At 48.1% G+C, this 25341-nt stretch overlaps 2 protein-coding genes across 2 annotated transcripts; both read left to right on the top strand.

Annotated features, from left to right (window-relative positions):
• Positions 1–516: 516 nt before the first annotated feature.
• Positions 517–24860, top strand: LYSMD2 (LysM domain containing 2). The gene is made up of 3 exons (XM_075530739.1): positions 517–830; positions 22614–22945; positions 24276–24860. The coding sequence occupies exons 1-3, from the start codon at positions 555–557 to the stop codon at positions 24316–24318; spliced, it is 651 nt and encodes a 216-aa protein (XP_075386854.1). The 5' UTR covers positions 517–554; the 3' UTR covers positions 24319–24860.
• LOC142426393 (large ribosomal subunit protein eL29-like) lies at positions 9159–9611 on the top strand. Its single transcript, XM_075531942.1, has one exon. It carries the CDS (start codon positions 9159–9161, stop codon positions 9609–9611), a length of 453 nt encoding a protein of 150 aa, XP_075388057.1.
• Positions 24861–25341: the final 481 nt, after the last annotated feature.

Here is a 25341-nt window from a genome sequence, read left to right as displayed (position 1 = left end):
GCTGTTGAGATGCGCTGGAAGATGCTTGTGGGTCACAGTGGTTTCTGTGACGTGGGCTTTTAAGTCATCGGGCTACGGAGTTGGGGGAGGGAAGGATCCGTGGTAGTGGGAGAGCCTGAAGGTCTGAGCAAGCAAGCAGGGGAGTCAATAAACGTGGGAGAGCAAAGCTTTGCGTTCTAGGTAGGGTTGGGCCAGGTCTGTGTGGGCCAAGCGGCTGGGAGTAGGCCCAGGGTTCCCCTGGGGGCGGGGGAGGGAGGGCGGGGACGCCCGAGGATGGATCAGCCGAGGACCAGCTGCGCCAGAGCGAGCTGCGCAGCCCGGAGGGCTGGGTGGAGGCGGCGGCAGCAAGGATTCTGCTCTTCTCGCTGCAGGTGCGCTCCCGCCCGCGGAGGCAGGACGCCGCAGAGGGAGGCGCCCGCCATGCCGGGGGCCCCCGCCCGCCGCCCCCGCGGCGCCGGGCTCCGCAGCCGCTGCGCGCAGGAGTGGGAGGCGGGCGGCCGAGTAGGCGCCGCCCCCGGGGCGCGCTTCCCGACCCGGCGGCCCCGGCAGGACCCATGGCGGATTCCTCGCCCGCGCGGGCCCTGCGGGAAGGCGGCCCCCGCGCGCTGCGGCCCGGGCCCGTGTCGCCGCCGCGCTCCCGCGCCGGCTCCGGCTCCGAGTCGGAGGAGGCCGAGTTGTCGCTGAGCCTGGCCCGCACCAAGACCCGCTCGTACGGCAGCACGGCCAGCGTGCGGGCGCCGCTGGGCGCCGGCGCCATCGAGCGCCATGTGCAGCACCGGGTCTGCGCGGGCGACACGCTGCAGGGCATCGCGCTCAAGTACGGAGTCACGGTGAGCAGGGCGGGTTGGGGGGGCTCCGAGGGGCGCCCGAGGCAGGCCTTGGCCGCCGGGCCCTGGGGACCCCGCTCTGCGCTCGGCCCTGGTGGCCGGAGCCCGCCCTGCGCGCGGAGAGGGGCGCCTGCCAGGCCTGGGCTGCAGCCCCAGGTGGGTGCCCTGCCCAGGCTCGCCCGGGAGAGGGACCAGGCTTTGGCCCTACCGGCGTCGCTTGACCCGGTTGGTGTGCAGCCTGACGACACTGCTGTGTATTATTTACTCAAAGTCAAGAGAGCATTCTGTTGTCGGTGTAAACAAGCCCAGCGATGAGTCCGGAATGGTACACTTACTTGTTCCCGCTGGATGGTTTGGGTTCTATCCATTATGGTGCTTGATTGAGAAGTGACATGACACCCCTGGACTCACTGTGAATGTGACACCTGTCGCGAGGCTGCAGCCAAGAGCTATGGTCTAGGGGAGCCAAAGGGCTGGATTCATTATAAGTTGATAAGCATGTGGGGCTTTGGCATATATTGTATCACATGTTTGGGGAGAATAGGGAAACCGGGGGGAACGAGTTGTTTCCTCAAAATTGCTTATAACGAACGCTGAGCTGTGTGAGGGCCTTTTTACATTGACGCCCTGTATCAGTTTTCAATGTTCTTTCCTGAGCCATCCTTGACCGCAATGGGAAGAGAAGATGATCTTATCGCTCTCTCTTTCTCTTTCTCTCAAAGCGAAACTCTTCCTGGCCCTTCAGACCGACTGACAGAGAGGGATCTGTTTTGCACATGTGAGTGGGTGTGTGCTTACCTATCAGGTTCTCCCATCACTTCAGCATTTTGAGAGCAGGGATCTTGTGCAGGCTTGGGCTGAGGTTTACACGATGAGGTGGCCCCATGCGGTGCCCTCCGGAGCTTTCCAAGTGTGAGAAAAGTATGCATTCATTGTCCCTGGTTTGGGTCAAAGCCAGTGGAAGGTGGATTTGGGAAACCTCATAGCCACCCTCTGCCTGATGCCTGCTACATCCCAGGCCTTTCATTTGTCCTGTTCTGTCTTGATCTTAACTTAATTTGTTTTCACAATAAGCCCATTGGTGTAATGAATCTCCCTGGTACAGGGGAGAGAAGATGCCTGAGGTGTAAGGATCTTGTACAGGTATGATTGATTTGTCACAGGGACTAGCTTGAATCCACACAATGAGAAAGCACTTGCTTTTCTTTAGTTAATTGCTTCTGGTGTTTAACATAGTCTTAGGGAGAACTCTCTCAGCATTTTGCTTATGGATGAAGAATGAAAAGTCTTTCTCTCTGGTCTCTATGAGTCAGGGTGCCTATACCTTGGAATCCCCAACATCTAGAGAAGAGGTTGTCATTGGTCCCCACCCACAGCATTCTCTTTGACCTCTGGCCCTCTGTAGTCTCACTTACAGTTACTTAAAGCTCAACTAGGTTCTCCACCTTTGATTAAATGCCTTCTAATCCGTGTTTTCTCGAATATAGATCCTGCTCTGTAGAACTGTCTTTTCTTTATTTATTTTTGTAAAACTGTCTTTTAACTCTTGTTTAAAAAGGCATTTTAAGTTAAGGACTGAGTCAGATTTGTCATTACTTTTAGAAAGACCGTTGACTTTCAGATGTGATACACAATGTACTCTTGAGAACCATCATCTATAGACATAAGTCACAGTTTCTCACCCTCAGCAGTGTTGACATGGACCTGATGGGGCCGGCCTAGGCCTTGTACGGTAGGATGTTTAGTAGCATCTTGGGTAGGGTGCCTTGTAGGGCAGGATGCTTAGCAGCATCTTTAGTCCCTGCTTGGTTGATGCCAACACCTCTAACCCTTACTTCAAAGGTATGACTATCAAGAGACATAATCCCTGCCCTTAAATAACTTATATTCTCTAGGGGTTTATGCCCTCTCAGTGAGGCATTTGACACATGACCCAGAGATAGTCTAATACATACTTTAGTTTGGTTTCTTCTACTTCTAATATAATTATTTTGCTATAATTTGAATGCAGCCAGTTAACCCAGCCACTTTCCATAAGTCATTTTAAATCAGTGCTTGAAAGGATTGAATTTTATTCTTTTTTTATTTAACATAACTGATTCCATTAAGACATTTAGAGTTCATTCTAATTTGTACATCAGGTAATAATATTAAAATTCCCAAGTGTGTAATATTCCAGTTGATCTCTTTTTGTAAATAATTAAAATAGACTTAAAAAAAATTCTGCAGACACTCAAAAATGTTCCCTGGTGGGCAAAATTACCTTTGGTTGAGAACCATTGTGTTTTTGGTGTTTTTTGCACACACATAAACTACTAGTTATATAAACGGAGCTCTGGTGGCGTAGTGGTTACATCTTGGGCTGCTAATTGCAAAATCAGCAGTTCGAAATGCCAAAGACCGGGCTTTCTACCCCCTTAAAGAGTTATAGTCTTGGAAACACCCAAGGGCAATTCTACCCTGTCCTACAGGGTCACTGTGAGTCGATGGCAGTGAGTTTGGGAGCATATGAAAAGAGTACAGATGACAATACTTAGCATAACATTGCTTGTTAATTTCATAGCTGCAGATATTAATTGGGTTTATTCACTGTAAATTGAGATTTTAGTTAGAAGCTCAAAGGTCGGAAAGACTCAAAGTTTCTAATATTGAATTGCTAAAATAATCTGTAAACTCTTTAATGTTTTTGTTTAAAGGAATAGGTGGTGAGTTGCTTGGAAGCTGGGGAAACTGAGTCAGTCCAGGCAGACAGTTGACTTGCGGAGTCCGTGAGCTCTGGCATGTGCAGAGCACAGCTCTGCAGATGTTTTCATAGGTGTGGGAAGCCAGGCGCAAATGGCAGTTCCCCACCTATTCAACCAGAAGTCCTGGCAGGACTTGAATTCCTTAGGGTAGAGATGGGAGCAAGCCATTATGTTTTAGACAAAGATGGCTCCCATAAACAGCTACTCTGACAAGGGGTGGAGATGGAGACCTGGTTGCCAGTTCTGGTTATAGGGGAACAAGTTAGAAATGGAGTCTCTGAAGTGGTGCTCCAGGGCTGGCAGCAGGATGCATCTAGGATGTTGTAAGAGATGGGTGATCCTCACAATTGCCCGGGGCAGACAAGCTATTAGAGATTAAATTCTGAGCACTGTTTGCTAAAGGCTAGAGGTAACAGTGAAAGCCACATTGAATTCCTTCTGGCCATTAACTATCTGGGACAGCACCAGTCCTGCCCTCAGGCAAAGAGCAGTAGAAAGTGGATTACTTCCTCCTTCCTAACCTGCCTGGAGAGGGGCAGCCTTCCTTAAGGCCTGGCCTGGGTAGGTCCTTGATGGACATGCGGGGTGCTGGGATAGTGTAATCATGAGTCATGTCCAACTGCCTTGGTCTGAGACTCCTGTACCTATCTTGTATTTCAGGGCACAAAAGAGACCCCAATCTCAAATCTAATTTAGGGAGAATATTTATTAAGTCTTAAAATGGACAAAGATAATAACACAGAGACACAGATAACCTCATCTGCACGAGGGAGGCCATTAGTGGGAGCTTAAATGGTGTCCATGGAATCTAGCCAGATAACATGGCTTTGGAACAAAGGGAACTGTCACAAAGTCATGATTGATGGCAGAGCCAGACATCGCAGGTATAGGTAGGACGACAGAAGCAGAGCCGGGAGTGTGACTGGGACACACATATTGTTAATAGAAGGGCTGATACGATTGGTCCAAGGCCTTCTCACCGAGGCAGGTGGGGCAAGATAGATAGGGAGGGAATGACTCACGGCTACGTGACCCACTGCATGGTCCCCAGTACGGACCTCCGTCGAGGACGTGCCCAAGCAAGCCCCTAAATAGGACTTCCTCTCCCTGGGTTGCCTGCAGCGGGGTGGAGATCATCTGCTTTTCAAGGCGCTCTGCCCGAGAGAGAGCATGATCATCTACAGCAGCGGCTCTCAACCTGAGTCGTGACCCCTTTGGGGCTCACACAACCCTTTTCACAGGGGTTGCCTGGTTGATAACAGTAGCAAAATGACAGTGATGAAATAGCATCAATAATGTTACGGTTGGGGGGTCACCACCGCATGAGGAACTGTCTGAAAGGGCCGCGGCCCTAGCTAGCAAGGTTGAGAGCCACGGCTCTACATCCCTGGTTAATGAAGCTCGGTCTCCGTGGGGACTTTGGGCTGTCACTGCCATCCGTGGCCATTTGCATACCGGTGTGCTCAAAATTTAAGCACGCATACACTCGTAAACTCTTGTTTGGCATACTATGCACGTCTCAATTATGTTCCCATTCCCACGTCCATATTTCCAGTGCCTGTGTGATGTCTTGATTGGCTGCCAGCCAAACTGCTCAGACAATTTGCTCTGTTCTCCAATTGCCCTGTTTCAGTCTTGGGTCTCCCTCCAATGGGCTCTCTCTCCTGGATGATCTGTTTTGGTCTATGCCTTGTCTTTGTTCTGTTTAAGACTTAATACATTATGAGATTTAGGGTCTCTTATACCCCAAAACAAACCTAAAGGGTCCTGGCAGACCTTAGACTTACTGGATCAGAATACCCCCAAAAGACGTCAAGGATCTCCATTTTTTAAATAAATCATTTTATTGGGGCTCATACAACTCTTATCACAATCCATACATCCATCCATTGAGTAAAGCACCCTTATACATTCGTTGTCCTCATTGTTCTCAAAATTCGCCTTCCACTTGGGTTCCTGGAATGAGCTCATTTTCCTTTACTCCCTCCCCCTCCCTCCCCGCTCCCCTCTCCCTCATGAACCCTTAATAATTTATAAATTATTATTTTACCTTACAGGATCTTCATTTTTAACAAGCCACCGTCTCCTTGCTTGTTCTCAGAGCATTGGCCCTCCTTGGGGGTCTTTGTCCTTGCTGTTGGATCTGTTTGGGACATTCCCAGGTAGCTGTGTGCTGGACTGGCTTCACTGTGTGTGACCTCCACAGTTGCACAAGGCTCCAGATGGAAGGGCCCTGTGCTAGCCACGGGGTCAGAGGTCGAACCATCGTAGGGGAGAAATGACCACAACGTGATAACAGGGAAATAACATTTTATTGGGCAGATGTGGTAAGAAAAGGGGGCGAAGCAGACTGGCACGGCATTGAGGTTATGTCTGACAGAATCCCAAGAGCAGCAGAAGATCAGCAGTTTATACATCGAGCCCTCAAAGTTTGAGTCTTTCAATCTCTCTCACTGCCTCTGTGTCGATGCTGACTCGCAGTGAGCCTACATGGAGGGCATGGGCTTCCCGAGACAGTAACTCTGTAAGGGGATGGCTGGTGGTTTGTACTGCTGACCTTGAGCTTCGTAGCCCAATGCACATCCACCATAGCCCCGTGCCCCTGATTCTTTCCATAAACCAACAAAAACCCCTCCCTGCCACGAAGTCAGGGCTGACTCACAGTGACCCGTGTGTTTCCGAAACTAAAACTGATTAGACAAGCTAAATATCAACTGTCGTTTTCCCAACAATATTTCATTAAAAGCCTTTATTGTAAAGGGGGAGGTCTTTTGTCGCTCCATCTGGCCACCATGGGGTTGACAAAGGACAGCTCACCTCTCTTGGCATGTCTTAGTCTTGAGGGGCGGGGGGGGGGGATTGCCTTCAGTTAACCGTAAGTCAACCTTTCTTACTCTTGGTGTACTGTTCACACACCTCCTCCTTGCCTCTTAAGGCTCCTGCCCCTTGCTGTCTCTGTAGACTTCTTGCCTGTCTTTCAGAAGTTAGGTGCTTTCAGAGCTTAGGATGAAACCTGGGGCCTTGACTGCAGGGCCTTTGGTTTGAAGCGCTAGCATGCAGAACCCCCAGCTACTCCTGCAGAGGAAGACCCCGACGTTCTCTTGGCCCCTGGACGGTCGCTCTGTGTCGGAAGTGACGTGATGGCTGTGAGCTTGAGGTGCTGGGTTGGTTGGTTGGTTGGTTTTTTGAGTTGCCGTCTTGACATTTTAAGTACTTTATGAGCCAGGGCCCATATTTCTATTTTCTACTAGGCCCTTAAAATTATGTAACCTTCACATCTTTGCTTAAATGGATCCACTTTCTGTTCAGGCCTTTTCTGAACGCTAAGTCAGTGGTTCTCAACCTCCTCATGCCGCGACCCATTCATACAGTTCCTCATGTGGTGGGTGAGCCCCAACCATAACATGATTTTTGTTGCTACTTCATCACTGTCATTTTGCTACTGTTATGAATCGGGCGACCCTGTGAAAAGATCGTTTGATCCCCAAAGGGGTCGTAACCCCCAAGTTGAGACCCGCTAGGTGAATTGCAACCTTCTTCCATCCCAGTGCTGCTCCGCTTCCCCAGACTTGCTTTCTCAACAAACTCGGTCGTTTATCCAATTTCCCTTTTCTCTTTTCAGCCCTACCTTTCTGGTGGTAGTACTGATGAATAGATAAGAAACACTTTCTCTTTGAGTCAGTGGCCACACCAAGCAACTAACCAAACTATGCTGTATGTTAGAGTGATCAGCGAAAGGAAGAAAAAGAGCCGGGACGGGAAATGGGACTAGTAGAAGTAACTAATTTACAACAGTGTGGCGAGAGGGGATGAAGGAGGGAGCCGAGCAGATAGCTGATGAAAGAGCGTTCCTGGCAGAAGGAACCCAGTGCCCACGGAGTCGTGCAAAGGCCCTGGGGCCGCGGGTGCATGCTTGATGTGTGTCAGGCACTGTGGCTGGCGGGAGCTGACTGAAGAAAGGGGTTCCGTAGTTGGCTCTGGTCGTGTAGGGTCTGGAAGGCTATTGTGTGGACTTTGGGAAGGGTCTGCGGGGGGTAGGGGTTGAGCAGAAGTGTGACATCTGATTTATGTGTTAAAAGGACCACTCTGGTTCCTATTTTGAGGATCCACGGTAGGGCTCGGGCAGATGCCAAGGCCAGGGACACCAGACAGGATGTGTGGAGGCTTTGGGAGTAGCACATGGGAAAGGAGATGGTAGCTTAGATCAAAGCAGTAGTGAGGAGCGTTGAGATTTTGGAGGCTCTGTCGATGGGTTCTGAAATTTCTACTTGTTTGTTCCCTGTTAGCTTTGAGTTTCTCTCCGTGGATCCTAGAGATGAGCCCAGGGACCCAGGAGGCTCCTCTATTCCAGAGGTTGGCCAGCTGCCGCCCTGGAGCCACATGCAGCTCTTCCGGGGTGCGTTCAATGCTGAAGTCAAATTAAACACGGAAATGGTTTCATTTTCCGATAATGGTGATCTCATTTGTTTGTAAATATATATATATATATATTTATGGCTCTCAAATAACTCGTCAATTGTGAGGGACAGGATTGGCTCTTCCATCTCGAAAGTTACTGGCCCTTGCTCCATGCCCAAAATACCTCACTACCATGAGTCAGTTCTGACTCAGTAAGCCTCTAGGACAGAGTCGACGTGCCCCCTGTGGTTTCCAAGGCCTGAGTCTTTACTGGAGTAGAAAGTCTCATCTTCCTCCCACGGTGTCTAGTGGGTTCAAACTGCTGACCTTGTGGTTAGAGAGGAGCCCATGATGCCACCTGGGCCCTGGTTCTTCAACAGAAAAGAGGAGACCGAAGAACCTGGCCAGGTGTCACTTCAACTGGGGATGTAAAACATATCATTACGACCCTTTCCCACCATCCTTTTCTGGCTAGGTGCTCACATGTTAAGTCATTGGTAACTGAGGTCCATCAGTTTGTCTTTGGTGAAAACCAACCTCTGAAGAGCCTTGCTTTGCTAGGTGCCGGGACTGTGAGGTCGTGCACGCTGCCCTCTGGGCACCTCAGGTCAGTTCATCGTCCGCTGACCCCTGGAAGCAGCAGGGGAGGCTGTCTAATTCATCTTTGCCCTTCAGGGTGGACTTGATCCACAGAAAAGACAGGCTGGAACCAAGTCACTAGGCCCTGGGGGGGTAGTCCACAATGTGTTAGTCTGGGTTGACTAGAGAAACAAATCCAGAGACGCTCATCTATGTGTACGAGAGAACTTATATCAAAGAGTCATTCTATACGGAGAAAGCATCCCAGCCCAGTCCAGATCAAGTCCATGAGTCCGATATTAGCCCATATGTCCGACACTAGTCCATAAATTCCTTTTTAGACTCACGCAGCACATGCAATGATGCCAAATGCAGGAAGGTCACAGGCCAGTGGGTGGAAAGTCTTGTGGATCCAGTGGCAGTGGAAGCATCCCAATGCTGGTGTGGGTCTCCACGTGGCTCCTCCAGCTCTCTTGAGCAGGCTCTGAAAGATGGCCAGGTAGGGGGTGCATGAGTATAGTGCATCCTGCTTTCAGACTTCAATTGAAAAGTTTGGCTGACCTCTCTTCCGGTCCCTGGCATTCCGGGAGCTGCAGGCGTCGGTGCAGACATGGCCAAATCCAAGAATCACACCATGCACAACCAATCCCGGAAATGGCACAGAAACGGCATCAAGAAACCCCGGTCACAACGATACGAATCTCTTAAGGGGGTGGACCCCAAGTTCCTGAGGAACATGCGCTTCGCCAAGAAGCACAACAAGAAGGGCCTAAAGAAAATGCAGGCCAACAACGCCAAGGCTGTGGCTGCTCGCGCTGAGGCCATCAAGGATCTTGTGAAGCCCACAGAGGTCAAGGCCAAGATCCCAATGGGCGTCAACCACAAGCTCAGCCGACTGGCCTACATTGCCCACCCCAAGCTTGGCAAGCGGGCTCGGGCACGTATTGCCAAGGGTCTGAGGCTCTGCCGGCTCAAGGCTAAGGCACAAAGCAAGGCTGATGCTCCAGCCAAGGCCACGACTCCAGCTCAAGCTCCCAGAGGCCCCCAGGCTCCCACAAAGTAGAGTTCTCTGTGAGGGCGAGAGGGACTGGTGTGAGCCCTGGGCTGCTGCCTGCATGGCGCTGGTGTCTTCTTGTGCTGTTTGTTGTACAAATAAACCCACGTGGCGCTGTTAAAAAAAAAAAAAAGTTTGGCTGAAAGCCAGCTCTCAGCCGACAGACAAATGCTGCCCCCCCACCCCCCCTGCACCCACTTCCCTTTTGGTGCATAGTGCTTCTTTCTCTTTCCACCCAAAGTAGGTTTGACATAGGATTGAACACGGGTTTAGGTGAGCGCATCTTTGCGTAGTAAGAGGAAGTGGTTGTGGGAAAGTGAAACCGTCCCGAGTTGAACTACCCTGCACAGCTCAGATGGAACTTGTCTTGGACTGGAATTTCCCTCACTGAGTTTATCTCCACTGAGACCAGAAGGCTCCTTCCTCGACCCTGAGGACCTATATTTAGCTCTTGTTTTTTTTTTTGCTTAGAAATCCTGGCCACTCCCAGTTGGATTCAAGCCCTTGAAGGAAATTGACTGGCTCCATGAGCTCCATGAGCTACTGAGAGCAGCTTTGGGACCCCTGAAAGGGCATCCAGGGAACCCAATAGAAACACACGGGGAAAGAAACAGCAGGCAAAACTGACAAACCCATGGTCACTCATTCACTTCTGACCCATAGCGACCCTCTTAGGGCAGCGGGTGGGTTCCTGAACCCACCCTGAGAATGTCATGCACCTTTAGAAAGTCTTCCACAGAGCAGCCAGTGGTTTCGAACTGCTGACCTTGTAGTTAGCAGCTCAAGGCATCATCTACTGCACCACCAGAGCTCCTAGGAACAACTGAGGTAGCCCTTTATTTGCATAAGCTTTTTTTTTTTCTCTTCTTTTACATTTTATTAGGGACTCATACAACTCTTACCACAATCCATACATATACATACATCAATTGTATAAAGCACATCCATACATTCCCTGTCCCAATCATTCTCAAGGCATTTGCTCTCCACTTAAGCCCCTTGCATCAGGTCCTCTGCATAAGCTTTTGCGAGTTCCTTTGCTGGTGGACTTTACTTGTCCGTCCTTAACCCCCACCCCCCCTTACCCTCATTCACTTCCTATCTGGTTTTATTACCAGGGTCTTCTCTCCAGCCTCCAAATACCTGCTAAGCTAGCTCCTTTCTTAACACTTTCTCTAGCAAAAGGTGTTTTGCCGAGAAAAGAAGATTGTTATTTTAAGAGAACAAGGTCTGTGAGTCAGAGACGGAAGTTTATATGAATCCTGATGTTTGTCACTGGTGGACATTCTTTATCCTTTCTGGTCAAAGGAAACGAATCTGAAGTAGGGCCCTCTGTCTTGAGAAAGCAGCTGAAATAATGTTTAGTAGTTTGGGGTTTTAACAGATTTCCAAGTAGAGGCAGTGCACGGTTGTGCATGAGATTGCTTGTAGGAGTGTGTCCTGTGTCTGCAGTTTCATTGGCAGATAACCCTATACAGATATGCAGCCCGAGGAAACCCTTGGAAACCCTAAGGAGCATTTGTCCTCTGCCCTGTATGGAAGCTGTGAGTGGGCATCACTCAGTGGCAGTGGGATTAGTGCAAGGAAAGGCTCGAACGCTTTTCTGTGGCCAAATGCAGCTGACAGTGATGAAGAATTTATTTCAAGTAGTGCTTGCTTCGGTCATTTCAAGTGAGGACAAATCGATGTAACACTAAGGGGCAAGTAGGGATTGTCTTCCCTTTTAACCAGGGACCGCCGTTACCTTTTGAGTCCATCTTTCCATGAACTTTTAAAAAATCATTTTGTTGGCTCTTACAACTCTTATCACAATCCATACATACATCCGTTGTGTCAAGCACATTTGTACATCTGTTGCCATCATCATTCTCAAAATATTTGCTTTCTGCGTGAGCTGTTAGTATCAGCTCCTCATTTTCCCTTCCCTCCTTGCCCTCCCTCCCCATGAACCCTTGATAATTACTTTGTCATGTCTTACACTGTCTGACATCTCCCTTCATCCACTTTTCTGTTGTCCGTCCCCCAGGGAGGAGGTTATATGGAGATCCTTGTAATCGGTTCCCCCTTTCTACCCCACCCTCCCAGTATTGCCACTCTCACCACTGGCCCTGAATGGATCATCTGTCCTGGATTCCCTGTGTTTCCAGTTCCTATCTGTACCAGTGTTCATCCTCTGGTCTAGCCAGATTTGTAAGGCAGAATTGGGATCATTATAGGGCGGTGGTGGGGGGTGTGTGGAGGAAGCATTTAAGAACTAGAGGAAAGTTGTATGTTTCATCTTTGCTACCCTGCACTCTGACTGGCTTGTCTCCTCCCATGACCCTTCTGTAAGGGGATGTTTAGTTGCCTACAGATGGGCTTTGGGTCCCCACTCTGCATTCCCCCTCATTCACAATGATAAGATTTTTTGCTCTTTGATACATGATACCTGATCCCTTTGACACCTCGCCCATGAACTGTTTGAAGTCCCCTTGTATTCTCTTAAAACATTTTTATGGAAGTATCATTTGCACGCCACAAGCCATTTCACATTTGGTAAATTCACAGAGTTATACAGTTATTTGTTTGCAGAATCTAACTTTAGAACATTAAAGGGAAAAAAACCCACACACCTTTTCCCGTGATCTTGTGGCTATGGAGGGGGTCTGCTTGCTACCAGCACTTAGAACCTAACAAGGTGTGGATCCTGCACTTCACTAGAAAATTATTTGGGGGGAGAATCTCTTCCTATGTAGCTCTGTTTTCTTTTGTGTCAAATAATAAGGATAACTAAATGCTGCACATGTATTTGAAAATGTTCTGTAAATTATATCACCAATTGGTTCTGTTTGGGGGGATAGGGGGCAGGGAGATGCCTGGTTAGTATAAACTGTTAACCTGATGGATGGCCTGCTCAGCAAAAGGTGGAGGGTCATATCCACCCAAGGGCACCTCAGAAGAAAGACTTGACTATCTCTTTCCGAAAATCAGCCATGGAAAACCTGATGGATTCCTGTTTTTTCCTGACACCACAGGGTCACCTCCAGTAGATTCGGACTCAAGGGCAGCCGGTGGGGTGGGGCTGTCTCTTTCACAGAATGGAGAGGAAGGACTGGGAGGTTGGACTATTGCGTCCCCAGGCTGGCAGGGAGATAGATTATATTGATCCAAGTGCCCTGTGGAGAGGGCTTGGCTTTACCCAACAACTGCTAATCGAGATACCTTTTAAATTTTAATTTTGTTTGTTTTAGGAATTCCTCTTAAAGTGAATTCGCCATTGCAAAATGTATTTCCAGGGGAAAATCTATTTCCAGGGGAATCACGTCACATAAATTCTTTCTATGGACTAGGGTACTTTGTTCTTCATTTCCTCCTGGTGGGCCGCTGGCCACTCCTTCAACTTTTCCGTAACACTCTGTGATCTGTTTCATACGGACCAGACCGGCCAGCAGTTCATTTCTGCCTCCTGCAGTGAGAACCATTCGATCCAGACCAGGAGAGGCCCTTGAAATGCAAACATTTCATACCTCTCTTTGTAAAGGCCACAGGTTCTCTCTTCCGCATTTGTTGAAAACCAGAAACTATTGAACAGGTGAGAAGGCTGTAGGCTTTTCCAGTTCCTCTTTGGGTTGCATCATGACCTTTCTAAGTTGTACACGAGCTAAAATCCCCAAAACATTAAAAAAAAAAACCACCCCAAAACAAACCTTTGTATATTCAGGGAAACGTATACAACGTATTAAAGCAAAACAAAACAAACCTGATTGCATTGTTTGGGAGTCTCCACCATCTCTTGCGTGGGTTACTGTGTTTCTCCCATAACCGAGCCTCCTGTTCCCTGGAATGCCTCTCCTGCGAGCCCACCTTCCACACAGCTGTCGGAGGGATCTCTCCCGGGGACCAAATGGATTGATGTACTTCCTTTGTCCTCATGACATCTCAAACTCCCCAAAATAAAAAATCCAAGCTCACTGCCATCGAGTCTATGTTGGCTCAAAGGACAGGGTACAATGGCCCTTGGGTATCTGAGACTGTAACTGTTTATGGGACTAGACTTTGTCCTTGAACATCGCAGCCCAACACATAGCCACCAGCTACCCTGGGGCCCTGGATGCCATCTCATCAGCCTGAAATAAAATGCAAATTCTTCACCCCGGGGGACCCCCAAAGCCCTGCCTGGGCTGGGGCTCGCTCACCCCACCCACCCTTCAGCCACATGGCTCTTTCTGTTCTTTAAAAAATTTTTTTTTATCCATAATCCTTTTTTATTGTAGGAAGAAGACTGATATTTAGGCCCACATGTATATTTGAAGGGACGGAATATAATTCCCAATTTGTTCTTTTTTTAAAAACAGGGTGGTAAATGTCTCATTACTTTGCACTGCCAAGATGATATTTTTTAGATTTGTGTGTCAAGTGCTTTGGTCATAATTCCTTTCTCGTTTCAATTTTATTTTATTTTTTATTTAATCATTTTCTTGGGAGCTTGTACAACTCTTATCACAATCCATACATCCATCTATGGTGTCACGCACATTTGTACATTTGTTGCCATCATCGTTCTCAAAACATTTGGTATCAGCTCATTTTCCCCCTCTCTCCACTACAGCCTCCCTCATGAACCCTTGATAATTTATAAATTATTATTATTTTGTGATACTTACACTGTCCGACGTCTCCCTTCACCCACTTTTCTGTTGCCCATCCCCCAGAGAGGAGGTTATATGTAGATCCCTGTAATTGGTTCCCCCTTTCCACCCCACCCTCCCTCCACCCTCCCGGTATCGCCACTTTCACCACTAGTCTTGAAGGGATCATCCGCCCTGGATTCCCTGTTTCCAGTTCCTTTCTCTACCAGTGTACATGCTCTGGTCTACCTCGATTTCTAAGGTAGAATTGGGATCATGATAGGGGGCGGGGGGAAGCATTTAGGAACTAAAGGAGAGTTGTATGTTTCATCGTTGCTACACTGCACCCTGACTTTATGTTCTTATAAAGACTTAAACCCATGAAAACCAAACTCGCGGCACTGGGTCAGCGCTGACTCATAGTGACCCGTGAGTCTCTGAGCCTGTCATCTGTACAGGAGTCGAAAGTCTGTCTTTCTCCTTGGAAAGGCTGGTTTTGAACTGCCGGCCATACAGTTAACAGCCCACCTGTAACCGCTGTGCCACCAGGGCTCCTTACAAAAGCTTACAGCCTTGGAAACCCCGATGAAGGGGTTCCCCTGGATCACAGCATCACTGTGAGCGAGAATCAACTGGATGGAGTGGGGTGGGAATGTTTCTGAGACGAATGACACAGCTCCTGCCTTCTGGGGAGCTCCCGAGCTGATTGAGAGCAATGCAATTCACGACTCAAGTGTAGGCCAGCACGTACGAGAGCTACGGGATCCCTGCATCTCCTTCCCTCCGGATACTTGGTTGCACTTGAGCTTCAGACTCCGTCACTTGGTTTGTGCTCTCATCCCGGGCCCCTCAGATCAGCAGCCTCTGGCCTGACTTCCTCGGAATGACAGATATGGCCGTCATGCCTGTGTGGCCAGAGGTGACTTAGTGAAGGGACATTTGCAGAAATGTGCGGCCCAAGTAAAGGAGCCATCGAGGGAGGGGGAAGCTCCCAGAGACTAGCAGCAGCAGGGGACTAGAAGCGCAGCCCTGGGGAGGGGAGGAGAAGGGATGGTGTAGCAGAGCCTTGGATGAGGGGCTGCCTGACAGAAAGTCTGGCCATAAAGACATGACCCCCTGAGCCATGGGGAGATGCTCTGCAGGGACCTGCCCTTGGCATATATTTTAGGGTACACAAGAGACCCCCATCTCAAATATGATTTGGAGAACATTTATATCAGGTCTTGAAAAAGACAAAGACTGCACAAAGACACAGCTGTCCCCTGGACAAGCGAGGCCATTAGCCCAAGGCCATCATGGCGTCCGGGGGTTTGTTGAGATGCTGAGCTTTAAAAGGTGGTGGGGTGGGGGGGTAAAGGAAACTCACGGATTCATGATTGGTGGCTGATCCATAATCCATCACAGTTATAGGTGGGACTACAGAAGCAGCAGCAGGACCCGCACATCATTAGAGATAGGCTCACGAGATGGGGCCAGGACCTTCTGACCCAGGCAGTCCGGGCAACACAGATAAAGGCGTGACTCATGACTGTGAAACCCCTGTATGGTTCCCAGCATGGAGACCTCCATCAAGGACATGCTCTTAGGCAAGTCCCTAAGAGAGGCTGCTGCTTCCCGGGCTGCTTTCCAGGGTGCTCTGCGCTCGCTGGCAAGATCACGGGCATCCTTGGTTAAAGATGAGGACGCAGCCACCGGAGGCTTCATCTGTATGGAGACTCTGCAAATGGATTTTGGGCGTTCACTGACCTCCACAGCCTTCTGCAAAGTGGGATGTTCAGAATTGAAGCTCCACTACCAATACCAGCTGGAACCCTGAGCACGGGGCGCTTAGAGTTTGTAAGAAGCCAGCCTCTGGGGCTCAGAGCAGAAGAGAAGGGGATGGAGTGAAGAGGCGAGGGTGGGGGCAAAGGGACAATAACCAGCAGGAGACAGAACTTGCTGCTGGTGCCTTTCTGGGTTTATCTTCCCTGCCTGTTTGTTCTGTGGATCTCTCTTAATTGCTTCCTCCTTTCATCCCAGAATTGTAAGAGAGGAGCAGTGTCACCAGAAGGGGGGCTCACGTTCAAGTTCCTCTTCTCTTGGCTCTTGACCCCCCCCCTTTCTAGGAGGAGGGACAGAGGAAAGATTTGAATGGAATGAGCATGTTTATATGAAAGAGCTACTTCAGCCTGGAAAACTGAAGGGCACCCCAACTAGTCTGAGGGCCGCGTGGGATGGAAGTTCAAGTTTTGAATCCCACTACTGGCAGACCTTCCGCTATTGGCTGGCTTTCCTGCAAACCTCTTGCTATTGGCTGGCTTTCCATAGCATACTTCCCCTTTCAGGTGATGTGTGTACACCCCAGAGCCAGGTGTACACTAGGCTCCATACCAAGGATCAATACAATCACTGTGGGGGAGATAGGAATACAATGCCTTAATCCACCCTTTCATGGTCTCTTCTGGAAGACTACTGATTCCTTCCTGCCCCCCCTTTCTCCTTGCCCCCACATTGTCTACCGAGCAGTCGCATCTCACCAGAGCCCAGCTTCTTTGGTGGCTAAGGACCAGGAGCAGCCCACCGCTGATCCTCGGGAAACGGAAATCAGACATTGCTCCACTCTCTAAACTTTTGGCCAGTTCGGACACCAGCATCCCTGCCACCGCCCGCTCTGCTTCTCTGCTGGGTTCAAGAATCTGTCGCAATGGCTGCATAGAACTCGCAGGCAGCGTATCTTATAGTCCGTGGTGTGTTAAGAAGCAGGGCACGCAGGCTCAGGAAGCTTGGAGACAAAGGCTCCCATCTTTCATACAAGATACTTCTCTTGATGCCTCTTCACCGTGCAGGCTTCCTCTCTGTTCTGTGCTTCTGAGGACAGGCCTTGGTTAACCCTACCAGCTCTGTGCCTTCTATGCCCCACCCCCCACCTAAGAACTCCTGTGGGGCTGCCTGCTTGAATATACCCAACCCCTTGGCAGTTTGGCAGTTTGCAGGCATGGCACTCTCGATTCCCCCGGAGGCCGCAGTCTGTGTAACATGCTACCATTCACCTCTGTGAGGTGCATACCAATCACTGGGCAAGCTACAACCCAGGGCCAGGCAGAAAGTGCCAAACCATCTTGGTGTATAGTTCACTGAGGAAATGTCAGCCAACCACCAAAGTCACAGCCCCCCACCCCCCAGGGCGGCAACCAAGGGCAATGGTAACTCCTTAGGGAGCAGTGGGGAAACTTCTCAGGCTGTTTTTCCCCGAGGTCCACAGGAAAAGACCACAGAAAGGCATGCGTTTCCCCACAGTCTGTGTGAGAACTTGGTCAGGCATAAATTTAAAGTCTATTCATATTGCTCTGCACTCTGCCGCAGCGATTCAACTTCCAGTCGTATCTTCTGTCGCTGCCCTCCCTACTCCCGGGGCACACTGATTCCTGGCCTCAGTAAGTCCAGGGAAGTCAACATTTCGAAGGGCACCACAGGAGTAGCTCTTTCAGTTTCGAGGGAAAGGAAATTCAGAGTGGTTGAAGCAAGTAAACATGCTAATGGAGCTTATTGGCTCCTGGAACGGAAACGTCCGGGAGAATTCTGGCATCGGGCTCTGGCCAGAGGCCTAAATGTGCCCCTTCAAGGTGGCTTCAGGCTCTATGAGGTTGGCAGCGTGGCTCCCAGTATTCCAGGCCCGTCTCCTTCCAGCAGGGAAAGAAGAGGAGCCGCCCTCTCCCAAGCCCAGCAGCGGTCTCCCTGGCAGTTCGCTCCTCCGAATGGCTCCCATTGGGACCGTGGCCTATCCTGAAAGGCGGGGTGCAGTGGTGTTGAAAGGGCAGGACTGAGTCACAGGCTTACCCCCAGAGGCAGAGAGCACTTACTGGAAGATCACACCCCAAGGGAGGCGGAGGAAGTCGATGGGGCTTGCAGAGCGGGGGATAGTAAGGGCAGAAGAGAGCAGGGATTCTCTCATGACTAAACCACACTTAGTACCAGAGCCCACTGGGCTTTTTAGGCTTGGTTTGTCTCTAAAATGCATCTGCCCATCTTCAGGTTTCTCCCTCTCTCTCCCACCCTTTCTATCCCCTTTCTTTAATAGGCACCGGAGAACCTCACGGCCATTGGGTGGATTCCCACTCATGGCAAGCCTAGCTTGTATTTCATGTGGTATTTTTTAAAAGGCAAAAGAGAAACCAAACTTTAAATGGTATTTTTAAAAAGGAAAAAAGAAACCAAACTTTTAAATGTACCGTAACTGAGATCGAGAGTCTGAGAGGCATATATTGATCTGCCTTGTGAGGCTTATCGACCGGGTTGCAGTACTGCTTCCTGAGTCTGGACAGGACAGGACAGGGTCAGCCCGGGGTAGGGGTGTGGGGGGGGGTGTCAAGGTGCTCCTGTATACAGGTACAAGTTGGAGTGCAGCGGTTCACAGAAAACATACACATAACCTGCTGGAAACTCTGTTACATAGGTGCTAGTCTGATCGGAGAGAGAAACGGGAAGCATTCACAGGCCTCTAGCTAAGCTGCAGCCCCCTGACGACCGGCAGGAGTGGGGGATGTGTATCCTCCAGATGGGCCCAAGGACACGAGAGGAATGCCTACTTAGCCGAAGGCCTAGCACGTGAGAGCATTCACTAGTCTTTCTATGTGTTTTAGTACCATTCCTCCAGAAACCAGTCTCGCTGCCATCCAGTCAATGTAGACTCGAAGCAACCTCATAGACTGTAAACCTTTATGGGAGCAAAAAGCCTCGTCTTTCTCTAGTGGGGTGTCTGGCGGGGCCCGAACCGCTGACTGTAGTTAGCAGCCCAACACTTAACCAACTACGCCTGCAGGGCTCCCCTTCCTCTTGTTGCTGGGCACCATTGATCTGTTCTGACTGGTAGCGACCTGACTATGTCCAACAGAACAAAATACTCCCAGGTCCTGCACGATCCTCCCAATTGTTTGCAGGTTCGAGCCCATTGTTGCAGCCACTGTGTTAATATCTATCTTGTTGAGGACCTTCCTCCTTTTTGCTACCCCTCAACTTTACCACACAGGATGGTCTTCTCCGGGGACTGATCTCTCCTGAGACCACCTCTCAGCATCCTTGCCTGTGAGCAGCCTTCTGACTGTACTTGCGTGACAGATTGGTTTGTTCTCTTGACAGACTTGGATCTTTAAGGATTCCTGGCCAGCAACCAATTCAAATCCACCTATTCGTTGGTCTTTATTAAATACTCAACTTTCGCTTGCACGCGAAGCAACTGAAATACCAAGGCTTGATTTCAGTGCCCCTTGGCCCTCAGAGCAACGTCTTTGCTTCTCAGCACTGTACAGAGGTCCTGTACAGCAAGCTGACCCCATGCACTGCTTCCTATGAGCTCTGGTCTGCTGCTTCCCTGAGCACTGATTATGGATCCAAACAAGATGAACTTCTTGACAACTTCAATCTTTTCTCCCTTTATAGTGATGTTATTTAGTGGTTCAGATGTGAGGATTTTTTTCCCTTTGAGTTGTAATTCACACCGAAGACTGCAGTCTCCATTAGCAGGTGCTTCAAATTTTGATTAATATGTCCTCCTGATAATAGCTCCAAAATACATGAGATTTTTTTTCTTTTCTTTTAAAGATCATTTTACTGGGGGCTTGTGCAATTCTTTTTACAATCCATACGTAACCATTCTCCCTTCTAAGAAGCATCTGGCTATACTTCTTCCAGATTGATTCGTTTTCATGGCAGCTGATTACTGTACATTCAATATTGTTTGTCAACACAACAATTCAAATGACTCAGTTCTTCTGTCTAAAGCAGTGGTTCTCAACCTTCCTAATGCTGTGACCCTTTAATACAGTTCCTCATGTTGGGGTGACCCCCCCAACCATAACATTATTTTCATTGTGACTTCATAACTGTAATTTTGCTACTGTTATGAATCAGGCGACCCCTGTGAAAGGGTCACGACAAGCAGGTTGAGAACTGCTGGTCTACTTCATTTGTCCAGCTCTCTCAGGTTTTCGAAGTGACGAAAATATTATGACTTGTCAGGTATTGCTTGATATCTTGGGTGCTGCTTCCATTGATTGTGGACGAGTAACATGAAATCACAGAGGTGAATGCTTTTGCATAATCAACAAAACAGGTAACCATCTCTGTGGTATTCTCTGCCCCCAGTCAAAGTTATTTGACATCAATAATATCTCTCATTCCATGCCCTCTTCTGAAAACAGCTTTAATATCTGGTGGTTTCTTGTTCATATACAGCTGTAACCATTTAAAAAATCATATTCTGCAAAATTTTACTTCTGTGTTTTTTTTAATTTAAAAAATCATTTTATTGGGGGCTTGTATAACTCATCACAATCCATACATCAATTGAATCAGGCATGTTTGTGTATACGTTGCCCTCAATAAAGTGACTCACACAGTTGTAGAAGCGTCTAAGTTCAGTCTGGTTCAAGTCTGTGTGTCAGACATTAAGGCACAGACTTTTCTTGACTTGAGTAGCTGCTGGGACTGGGAAACCAGGAAACAGGAAGTGAAGCCAGGAGGCAGGAGGAAGACAAAGGGGGAAGATTATGTCTGCTACATGCAGAGGCAGTTTGGCAGGCCATATTGTAGAGACTGATGGTTCCTAGGGTTGGCAGGTACTATGGCAGGCAGCTGATAGCTCTCAGGGACAGGATGATATGCTGTTGGCTGAAATCCAAAAAACTGGCAGTAAATGTAACAGATGCAGGATCCACACGGCAAGGAGAGGGGGCAGGGGTTGAATTCGGTACAAAGTCTCATTATGTATGTGAAGTAGGCCAACTCCTCAGAGAGACATCATTAGCCTGTGGTCTAGAGTAGAGGGTTGCACTCAGCCCTAATATTCCCACAACTGCGTGAGTTGTTTCCAGTACATTCGGTCACATTATGGAGAATGGAGGGCAGGCTTACTAGCAAACTACGGAGGCTCCCGTCGCAGCCAAGTTGACACAAACCTAACTATCACAGGCAGGTGGCACAGGTGCGTGAGCACTCAGCCATGCATCTGCTTGTTACAACATCTCCCTGGGTAGTCTATCAATTCCTGGGCCTGGTTTCCCACCAGTGCCATCCGTGCAGCTTGATAGCATGGATGCGAATTCCATTCTCCTTTTCAACCATCACATTCCTCATTTCTGTGATGTGTATGAAGTGCCCACAAGCTATGAAAAGAGTTTGAAGTTATGGGGGAAAAGGTTCACTAAATTCTTGCTTCTCTATTTGCTAGGTGAATGATGATTCTGTGCTCCATAATCTTCGAGCCGTGTTACTTTTATCTGTGGAGTGAAATGGCAGCTACCCGGTCTACGGGGTAGAAAGAATGAAATATGATATATGTGCATGTATGAGTGAGATCTGTGACCAAGACATTGTGAGGTATCATTGAGTCGATGCTGGCTCTTAGCAGCCCCGTGCACGGTAGGACAAAACGATGCCCAGTCTTGCAACATCAATGCTTTATGCTTTTTCAGAGTCCAGCCCCAGTCGTAGTCAGTCTCATTGAGAACCTTGCTTTCTCACGCTCTACGAAGTATGATGTCTTTCTCCAGGGACTGATCTCCCTCCTACCAATAGGTCCAAAGTGTGGGAGACCAACTCTCGCCATCCTCCTATGGAACATTCTAGTGTGTTTCTTCCAACACTTGTTCATTCTCCTGGCAGTCCATGGTGCATTCAGTATTCTTCCCCAGCACTGATTCAAAGGCATCAGTTCTTCGTCAGCCTCCCTGCTTCCACGTCCAGCCTTTGCACGTCTATGGGATGATTGGAACTACTCGCTCTTGGGTGGGGTGCCCCTCAGCCCTCCAGGTGACCTCTTTGCTTTGGAACACCTTAAAGAGGTCTTCTGCAGGACATTTGCTCAATGCGAAATACATCATCTGATTTTAAATAAAATCATTTTATTGGGATGGGGGGGGGGCTCTCACAGCTGTTATAACATTCCATCCAACCAGTGTATCAGGCATATTCGTACATACGTTGCCATCATCCTTTACGAAACACTCACTTTCTCTTTGAGCCCTTGGTATCGGCTCCTCTTGTCATCATTTGATTTTTTTGGCTGCTGCCTCCATGCGTGTGGATTTCGAGTTGAGGCACTGGGCTAGGGGCACCGGCCCGGTTCTGGTCCCCACGCCACCGGCTTAAGTCACGTGTGAGCGTGAGCATGCTATTTCATCTCACTGAGCCGTCACTTGATGGGGAACCCATATCACCTACACCTCAAAGGGAAACGGAATTTTCTGACATTTTATTTCAAACAACTGGAGGGAGGCCTCTGGGGAGGTAACCACACCTGAACTGAGACTCTGGAATCCAGAGAAGCCATTGAAACATTTCGTTCATGCATGTTTGTAGCTCTCTGTTGTGTGCAGTAACCCTTACTTCTGGATTTACTTATATGTAACTTGTTGTTTTTACATTTTAGATGGAGCAGATAAAAAGAGCAAACAAACTATTTACCAATGATTGTATCTTTCTGAAGAAAACGCTGAACATCCCTGTCATATCCGAGAAGCCTCTGTTGTTTAATGGACTGAACTCAATCGATTCTCCAGAAAATGAAACTGTTGATGGCAGTTTTTCCCATGGAGATGAGCCGCAGGGCACTGAGGCAGACCAGTCCCCTCCCAGCCCTCAGGAGACTGACGCACAGCCGGTGCAGCCTGCGGAAGTGTCGGCCCAAGATTTCCTGCAGAGACTAGACTTGCAGATTAAGTTATCCACACAGGCAGCCAAGAAACTAAAAGAAGAAAGCAGGTAAAGATGTGCTGATGAGCATGCCAGAGGCGGAACGAAAGATTTCTTAGAACGTCCTGGCTTGGCTATGTCTTTCTCCTTTAAAAAAAAAATATTTAAAAAATTGGATTTTAATTCTTGGAAGGCAGTTTTAACATACGAAGTCTAAACAAACCTACGGCGTTCTGCATAAGACTTCATCTGTTAGAGTGTCCAATCACACAGGGTTTGCCTCTGCCTTATTCGTGTAACTGCCCCTTTAGCAAGTCTGCATAGCTGCACATACAGGGATCTCATCGAAGCTTTCCAGGGAAACAGCACCCTGGTAAGTACTGAGCCTTCTAAAATCTGTCAGAGCCACTGCTCATTTATATGTTAGCTGGTATTTCTCAGGTGAGAATACGGTTTTTGTCTTTTAAATAAATATATGCTGAAGCCTTTTTTCCTATGCAATTGGTTTCTACATCTCTTTATGACTTCAACAGCACAGTCTGCTTATGCTGAATTTACTGAGAAGCTTGCAACAAAAATTACTGCCTAGACTCCACTACTGTAATGTTTCTTAAAATCCATGCATTTGTTTCCATCTCCTTTCTTTAGTCCTAGTTTTTGTTGCTTTTTTATATATGTGGTCATTACGGTAAGCACCTCACATTCCTTTTGGGGAAGAGGTAGAACATAAAAAGGATATACATCTGGTGAATTTATAATTTAATACAGGCTCCCTGGGAGGCACAAATGGTTACGCACTCAACTATCTGATGAAAAGTGGGAGGTTTATATTGGGTAACATGTTGGACCGCTAACCACCAGGTTAGCCGTTCGAAACCAGCAGCTACTTTGTGGGAGAAAGATGACGCTTTCTATTACCTTAGGGTTACAGCCTCGAAAACTCGCAGGGGCACTTCTGCCCGGCCCCAGGGGGTTACTGTGAGTCAGAATTGACTTGATGGCAGTGAGATTGTTTGAGAGTTAGCTCAGAAGCCGGGTCTGGTGATCTACTTCCAGAAGGTCCCTATGGAGCAGTGCTGCCTGCACACACGGGGCGCCCCGAGTTGGAATTTATTCGGTGGCAACTAATAATGACGTAATTTAAAATAGCATATAAATATATAAAGAAATGTCATTCTTTAGCCTAGTAACCAAGGCACCAAAATGTTTACATTCTGTTCTACCTAATGGAGGTAAGAAGCTACACCTTAATCTTTTACATTCATAACACTTTTCAAAAAAATGCACTTTCCAAGTTTCTGCCCTTTGGCAATTGGTCATTATGTTGTATAATAAGTATACGCATTCGTTTGCTGAATGTGGCTCGTAAGCATTCACGTTTGCTCAATTTCTCTTCCAGAGATGACGACAGTCCCTATGCGACGTCCCTCTATCACAGTTAGATGACGAGTGAGCCTGCTTCGCACATGGATTAAGAAACGGCTGAACCCTAAAGAAGCCAAGATCTGAAGATTCAAAAGCATGTCCTTTGAATTCCCAAAGCATACGTCTTCAAGTCGCCATTTACTAGTTCCACCTTCTGCCCTTGCTCTAAAGTGATCAGTTCAGTCGGGCTTTCCCTGATTTGAAGTCTTAGTCTGGCATGAGAGCAACATTGTAACATTGTATCCTTCAAGCTTATCCATTCTGTAGGTGGTGGTAGTTTGCAGAGTAGCCTTTGTAAAATACCGGTTGACATAAAGCATCAAAGAATTATTTGCATATTTAGGATCTGTTTAGCTCCTGATGGGATCCTATATGCAAAAATAGCGGTGGCTGTGTATGTGCTGCTGAATGTGCTGTGTGTTTATGACTTAAGTGCTACCTATATATATTTCAATATAGACGACATATTCTATAATAACAGAGAGAACCAAATTTTGTCCCTTATTTTGTAAAAATAAACTACGAAAGTCTGAATGCGGAAATAAACTATGTTTTCATACTTGGGTCTTCAATTATTTTTTACTCATTTGATTGGAGGCTCGTACAATGCTTCTCACAATCCACACATCCATCCATTGTGTGTCCATCATATTTGCACATTTGTTGCCATCATCATTCTCAAAGCATTTGCTTTCTACTTGAAGCCTTGGTATCAGCGCCTCATTTAAAAAAAATGTAACTGGTTTTTAAATCGTCTTTCAAAAATGAGGACACTGTAATAGTTTTGATGGTTAAAAAATGCAATTTTGGGGAAAATAATCTCAGTAAGTTAGAAGCTAGTAAGCTTTGCTTTTTCATCTAACGCGGTGTACTTCAGATTCAGTGAAAACATGCTATGTGGTCCAAAGCTCAAACAGGCAATACCATGATCTGATGTACTGGTGAGTTCAGATTTCTGTCGCTTTGTAGAGGGCTTGGTAGTTACAGGGATTATTTAATATAATGGGTTACCGGTTGGCCTGCTAACTGCAAGGCCAACA

The sequence above is a fragment of the Tenrec ecaudatus genome, chromosome 14 (assembly GCF_050624435.1).
Source record: "Tenrec ecaudatus isolate mTenEca1 chromosome 14, mTenEca1.hap1, whole genome shotgun sequence".
Taxonomy (NCBI): Eukaryota; Metazoa; Chordata; class Mammalia; order Afrosoricida; family Tenrecidae; genus Tenrec; species Tenrec ecaudatus.
Note: the sequence above shows the minus strand (reverse complement) of the source record. Positions and strands in the feature narration are given on the sequence as shown.

Coding starts and splice junctions, on each gene's coding strand:
- LOC142426393 (XM_075531942.1), top strand. CDS start 9,159: ATGGCCAAATCCAAGAATCACACCATGCACAACCAATCCCGGAAATGG.
- LYSMD2 (XM_075530739.1), top strand. CDS start 555: ATGGCGGATTCCTCGCCCGCGCGGGCCCTGCGGGAAGGCGGCCCCCGC. Junction 831..22,613: donor CGCTCAAGTACGGAGTCACG/GTGAGCAGGGCG, acceptor TTTACATTTTAG/ATGGAGCAGATAAAAAGAGC. Junction 22,946..24,275: donor AAACTAAAAGAAGAAAGCAG/GTAAAGATGTGC, acceptor TTTCTCTTCCAG/AGATGACGACAGTCCCTATG.